This window comes from Fragaria vesca, linkage group LG2 (genome assembly GCF_000184155.1).
Source record: "Fragaria vesca subsp. vesca linkage group LG2, FraVesHawaii_1.0, whole genome shotgun sequence".
NCBI classification, from domain to species: Eukaryota; Viridiplantae; Streptophyta; class Magnoliopsida; order Rosales; family Rosaceae; genus Fragaria; species Fragaria vesca.
This window is the reverse complement of record NC_020492.1, coordinates 11,469,348-11,475,983: the sequence shown is the minus strand read 5'-3', so window position 1 is coordinate 11,475,983 and position 6,636 is coordinate 11,469,348. Positions and strand designations below refer to the sequence as shown.

Here is a 6,636-nt window from a genome sequence, read left to right as displayed (position 1 = left end):
TAGTACGTACTCTCTCTCTCTCTCTCTCTCTCTCTCTCTCTCTCTCTCTCTCTCTCTCTCTCTTGATTGGTCACCGTGGTTGTCAAATTTGCTAGTTGGCAAATTTGATTCCCAAATACAATCCATTTTTCTTCGTACATTAAAGTGACAAATGCAAAACAGTGATTCATGCATTAGTCCATTACTGAAACAAAATTCTTTATTTAATTACAATCATGTGACCTAATACTGCAGACACCAGGGGTCCAGGGAATTATTTTAGCTCAATGGTGAAAAAAATTGGAATCGATGTACATTCATATAAATAACATGACTGCTCAGTGTGCTCACCAAAGGAAAATCTCAAATGGATCGAAGAGACTATGAACAATAACACCTGAATCTAAACAAGGGACAGTTCTCCAGCAGGAATGGATCTCTTGACGAGTTTAGCCCATGATTCGTTGGTTTCGGTTATGACCTTAAGCGCATAATCCTGTAAATGAAAGGAATGAGTTATAGGAGTTGATAGAATGCACTTACATACCCCACCTAACCATATGCAAATTTACTATTTGCAGCAGTGGCATTTTAAAATTATTAAATTGAGGAGAGCTAGTTCAGAAGGATAGTAAAGAATTGAGGCAGATCAGGTAGAACAACTGGTGGTTCATGTATAATACATAGTTGCATAATGAATGGAAAGCTTCCATTTCACATAAGAACAGCAACATAGCAACAAAAGATAAGAAATCAGAGCTTCTAATCAGATCTCCCATTTAGGCCATTTCTCCTTAAATAATGTATCAAGTTTCAATTGCCACAAAGCAGAATTGTTTTTGAGGTATAAATATCTGGAAACCTCATGTACAGATGAGAGAAAATATAGGAGGTTAAATAACGTATCAAATTTCAACTGCCTCAATGGGGAAATATGTTTTGAGGTACGAATATCTGGAAACCTCGTGTACAGATGAGAGCAACGGTACGAGGTTAAATAACATATCAAGTTTCAACTGCCTTAATGGAATAACGGGGAATTGTGTTTGAGGTACAAATATCTGGCACCTCGTGTACAGATGAGAGCAAAGATATGAGTAGCTCTATCGTTCCCCTAACCCTTTCCCCCACCGTACACTTTTCAAATCTAGAAGCACTCATGTCCAATAATTTTTTATAAAAAAATAAAAAATAAAAATCTTCGTGACATGCATTATGCATTTATTTCTGCACAATGGCACTTGATAGTCACACACCATAACCCTCTTCCTCAAGATAACCCAAAGATCAAATCTAACTTCGCCAAATGCTCCTAGCCACCATTATGTATAATGCAACAAATTTATATTAAATGAGCTGCACAACAGAAGTAATTTCTTAATATTGAACACAAAATAATGGTACGTCTCCTTGCAACATCTCCTTGCATTTTTCAAGGATGGAATTTACTAGCTACTAAGCTATAGGATTGGCAGCTTCTCATTAGATTATATTATTATAACAAAACAAAAAATGACAAAAATAACGAATAAGAGAAAGCAATTGATGATAAAACCCCAAGGAAACATAGAAATAGAAAAATGTCAAGTAAAGTTACCTTGTTGGCTGGCTTGTTTCCAAGACCAAACTTGTTAGCAGGCTTTCCATCAGGAATCTTGTAGTCTCTAAACCAGTTTCTTATTGCAGTAAGAGTCCCCTGGAAAACCCCACTGTTAGGCCACACAGGTTTTGGCATCATTGAGAGCAATTAGTTATTTGTCATTTCAACCTCTTTTACATCTATAAAGACTACAACATCAACTAGCAATAATTTTTTAGTGCAAATACAAATGCGCACTGTGGCTAAAGGAGATTCATATATGAATGCTCTATTACAGAGGAATGCAATCTCATGCGGAACAAAGTCTTTAGTTGTGCAACTGCTACAAGAATTCTGTTTCATTTTCATATGAGCATTTTCTTAAGTGGCACATGCCAGATTCAGTACAAAGCTTTCTACCTAGTCTATCTAGTTTATGACGGAAAGTAATGCATATGGAAAACATTGACTCAGCTCAAAAGAGAGGGAAGACAACCCATTCACTTACATTAACCATATAATGAGACAACAAAGATATAACAATCTCAAAGTAATTAGAATCCCTATCGTAAACATTGACTCAGCTCAAAAGAGATGGTATACATAGTCCATTTCATATACAGCAGAAGCAGATTCAGAGGTTGCAGTACTAACCATGTAATGGAACAAGATAGAAATTAAATTCCCAAAGTACCATAAAATGAAGTTAAGCACATCAATCAAAATATCTCTGGTTGGTTGTGCATGTGAAATTAGGGAAACAAAAAATACAATCGATTACATAGCAGCCAACGGATTTACTGAAAACATGTAAATAATAAACACACACATACCGGGAAATGCTTCTCGACATCATCAATATCATTAACCAGAGAAGCTTTTGGATCATCCAATGAAATTGCCACAATTTTCCAGTCAAGTTCCCCTTCATCAATCATGGCTAAAGCAGCCAAGGGTTTGACTTTGAGAATCTCGCCAACCTTTCTCCGAGTTTCCCCAATCTCAACAACATCAACTACAATGTTGTAGCAAAAATGAAAGGCTTTAATTTATTTTTGTACAATGACACATGGAAAGAAAAGAATAGAGAAGTAAACATGCCTGGATCGTTATCACCAAATGCTCCGTCCACTTCAGAGTTGGCAAGGGATGGGTCTTCCCATGTTTGTGGAAGCAATCCATAATTCCAATTTATATTGTAGCTAACAAAGATTTCGTAAAACAATCAATCAATAAGAGATAACTTTTATTGATGGGAGAAAGTAAGAGAGAGAGAGAGGAAAACAATCTCACGGGTAGTAACGAAGTTTGCCTTTCTTTGTATCCTGCTTGATGGGAGTGTTAGGCTCATCAGTAGCCACCTCCATCTTTGCACTTGATTCTTTCGGAATTTCAACAACAAAGTTGAATGCACCATCCCCGGTGCGCAGAGGTATGTCATGCCAAGGTGATACCTAGACCATCAACATTTGAGTCCACACAATCACAGTGAATCGAATCAAAGAGATTGAAATGGAGTTACCTTTTGGCCGGAGCGGTCAACGAAGAAGACACGGTAGTCAAGGGTTTCAGGGAGGCCTTCCTCCTTGATCTGGACCTCGGGGTTGTAGATAGCGCGGCAAGTCAAGGACCGCCGAGACAATGACGGCGCCGCTCCTCCTCTTTTGGTGAAGCAGAGACTGTTCCTGTACGGCCCCTGCTTCGCCAAGAACGACGTCGTCTTCGACAGCAAGCACGAGCTGTTCGAGACGGCGAGCACTCTCACGGTGGCCATGGCTTTTGCTTTGCTTTGCTTTGCTTTAGAGCGAGAAAGAGAGAAGAAGGCTCTGTGGGAGTGTGTGATTCGGAAGTGTAGGAGGCTCCAGATCACGTGGTGCTCTTTGACTGCTCTGTTTATTAAGTGGGTTTAGCCACAGAAACACGTGGGCGTATCTGATTGGGTTGTCTTATAACTTATTCGCAGTGGTGTGTAAGGGGATGTACCAAGACACCATAACGACCTAAAGGACGAAAAATGATGAAATTGGGCCGGGTGGTCCATATTTTATTTCAACCCAGCCCGCCTCTCACTGCTCCGCTGCTTCCTGTTGTATCTCGGCATTACTAAATTTTCTGAGAATCCAGACAAACGGCGGGAAGGGCAGTCTAGGGTTTCGGGTCAGAAATGAAGGTGAGGGTGGTGTATAGGAAAGTGCGTGATTACATACGATATGATCTGAAAGAGATAGCATTTCCGTCGTCGCTGCCGGACCCTCCTCATATCAAGAAGCGCCGCAAGCTCACCTGGCATGAGCGCTTCCTGGTACGCCTTTCTTTCATTCTCATTGGGTTTTGGTGCACTACAAAAAACTTATGGGGTGTTTATAAGGAAATTAATAGGTTTCTTGTTGGAATTATATATGTGCTCCTTCAAAAGAGACTAATAAAATTGCTGTTGAACAAACATGCGTTTTAGTTTCTGCATTTTTTTTCAAAATTCTTCGTAACGCAAGCATGATTACAATCCAAGAATAGAGCATCCTTGATAAGCTTTGACGCTGTGTGTAATCAAGAGAAGTTGTGAGTTTTTAATGGCAAATTGAGCTACACCATCAGTCTGTTGATGAACATGGAGATCTGAGCTTAAGTAGCCATTTGATATCATCAATTATATGATAGAGAAGAAACATCATTACCCATCCTTTTAGCTCCTTCTACTACTAGGAGGCAGTCACTTTCAAAGATCACTTTTGTAAACTCAACTCTATGGCAAAATCCATAGTATCTTGCTAATCAACTCCACCAGTTTTGAGGTGAAAGACTGGGACAAATTATGATCCCTTAGCAAGTTAGCAGTTATCACAACACCCAAACTTCCCAAGTGTTCTGCTTCAAAAATGCCCATCCACTTTCATTTTGTATAGCCAAGTTTTCACCCAACAAGCACTATTAGGAGCATGACCAGTTGTAGGGAACCTTTTTGTTTTGGTAAGTTCTTGGAGGGTGATTCCGCTGGTGTCGTCACAAAAGCGAGACAGCTGATACCAGTCCCCAATTTAGTGGAATTATCTGCTATTCGTGTTCCTTCTATTTTTTATTTTTTTACTTGTATTTCCTTTGGCCTACTCTGATATTAATTTGAAGATATGGGCAACTGCAGAAAATTTAAGGTTCTGTGGGCTTAATTGGATTTTGGAGCCAACCAACTGTGCTGGTGAAATGCTTGCAATAACTTGTTTTTCTTTATCCTAGGTTTAAATGTGGCTTTGTTTTCTTTTCATTTGAATATGCATTGTTTTAATTTTGGAATATATACACTTGGTGTTGAGTGTTGACCAGTGTGGTTATATACCTTGTTGCATTGGCCTTCAGGTGTTGAAGGAGGCTTCTAGGCTTTATTGTGCCAGCTGGGTGCGGGACATTGGTCCTGAACTGCGACCTAATGATTATAAGAAGTATGAAGAAAGTGAGAATGAACCTAGTGGATCAAAGAGCACAACTAAAGACAAAGAACCGTCAACACTAGAAGATCTTGGTAAGTAATATCAACATATGGCGCTGTTTCGATGAATGTCATAAGATTATAGTTGATGGCTATTAAAAGCTTCATATATTACCTAAATATGTAAAATCCTACATTAGTTTCCTCCTTGTTTTATTTTTCTCTGATCTACTCGCTTGTATCATGCCTGCATTCATATGATTAGTGATGCCTAAGATCATTCGCCTTTTGTTATTGATTTGAGCCAAATGATTGTCATGGAATTTATTGACTCCAGTTAGCACAAGTATTAATCGTTTAGATCTCCTTCTTCATCAATCTAGCTGTCAAATATGTACTTCTGCCAATTCTGCTTACAAGTACTCAAGCACAATAGATTAGAAATGTACTGTTGATACTTTGAGCAGTCAGAGTGGATTGTATATCCAAGCAACTTAAAATCATTTCAGTTTCTGTTTGTCTCACCCTGATTGAACAAGAGATAAAAAAAATGGAGGATGATGTAAACTAGTACGGCCAACAGATACGGCAAGAATGAAGATATAAAAGGAGAGTTGCTTATGTTGTAGTCCAGTTCTATTTGGCTGGAACTTTTTGTATACGAACTTTGCTGTAATATGTCATCACCTTATCTGTATTAGAAATCATATTTTGGGGTTCTGTGCTGCAAACTACTCTTTTGTGAAAAAATAAAAATAAAAAATAAAAAATTATTGGCTTTTCTGTTTCATCTTGTTAACAGTGTGTGTGTATATATATGGCCCTGCATGTTTACTCCCCTCTCCTCAACAGAAGATTTGTCAGTTGTTTGTATAATTGTATATAATCATTGAACTTTGTTTAGTCAAATGGTTTTGTTATCTGACATGTTTTTTTTGTTTATCTGGAATTAAATCAACAGCTGTGGCTGCTCGAGGAGGGATGGAGACATTAAAGCCTGCTCTGCAACGGATCTACATGACAAGAGCTTCTGCATATAGGGATGCTCTTAAAAGTTTCATCCATGGGTACCAAGAAGGCATTCAGCAGGTCGTGGAGAAAAAGGAAGAGTCTAAATCTGACAAGGCAGGTGATATACCAAAATAAATCTACTTGCAATCTTTTCAATAGGCTGTAGGGTTCTTTAGCATACCAACTTTCCGCGCAAGTTGTTGGCGGCTTGGCGTGGCTGCTGCACAAGTTCTTGAGCTTCAATGTAACATGTTTTTTCTTTCTGGAACATCTATCATGATAGTTCATTTGAGAAATATGTGAATATATCGGAATGTACGTCAATTTCGTAGACTACACAAGTGCTGGGAGTTATGGAGAAGAAAAAGAAAATGATTAATATGTGAACATATTGGAAAATTGGGTATAAGATCCACCGCAGAGGGTGGGTAGCCTTAACCGGATGTGTGGTAACAGGTAAGTCCGAAGACTGTTCCCGTCAGGGGAGATGCCAACCATCTCTCCTTTCTACGAACACAAACCATGACTTGAGTGCGTACCTATATAAAGATGGACAGCCACCATACCTATTCGATGTGGGATACCTTATGAAAGTTTAAGATTAAAGGCCTACTTCATTCGATGTTTTTATTTTCCTTTTTTGACA

General features: G+C 38.7%; 2 protein-coding genes across 2 annotated transcripts; one reads left to right on the top strand and one right to left on the bottom strand.

Annotated features, from left to right (window-relative positions):
* Positions 1-146: 146 nt before the first annotated feature.
* On the bottom strand, positions 147-3,420 carry LOC101304824 (soluble inorganic pyrophosphatase 1, chloroplastic-like). The gene is made up of 6 exons (XM_004290273.1): positions 3,081-3,420; positions 2,852-3,012; positions 2,660-2,760; positions 2,392-2,573; positions 1,577-1,675; positions 147-475 (listed from the first exon to the last, which is right to left on the bottom strand). The coding sequence occupies exons 1-6, from the start codon at positions 3,330-3,332 to the stop codon at positions 383-385; spliced, it is 888 nt and encodes a 295-aa protein (XP_004290321.1). The 5' UTR covers positions 3,333-3,420; the 3' UTR covers positions 147-382.
* A 154-nt stretch (positions 3,421-3,574) lies between these two features.
* LOC101291194 lies at positions 3,575-6,341 on the top strand. Its single transcript, XM_004290313.1, has 3 exons — positions 3,575-3,860; positions 4,910-5,072; positions 5,941-6,341. The coding sequence occupies exons 1-3, from the start codon at positions 3,723-3,725 to the stop codon at positions 6,123-6,125; spliced, it is 486 nt and encodes a 161-aa protein (XP_004290361.1). The 5' UTR covers positions 3,575-3,722; the 3' UTR covers positions 6,126-6,341.
* Positions 6,342-6,636: the final 295 nt, after the last annotated feature.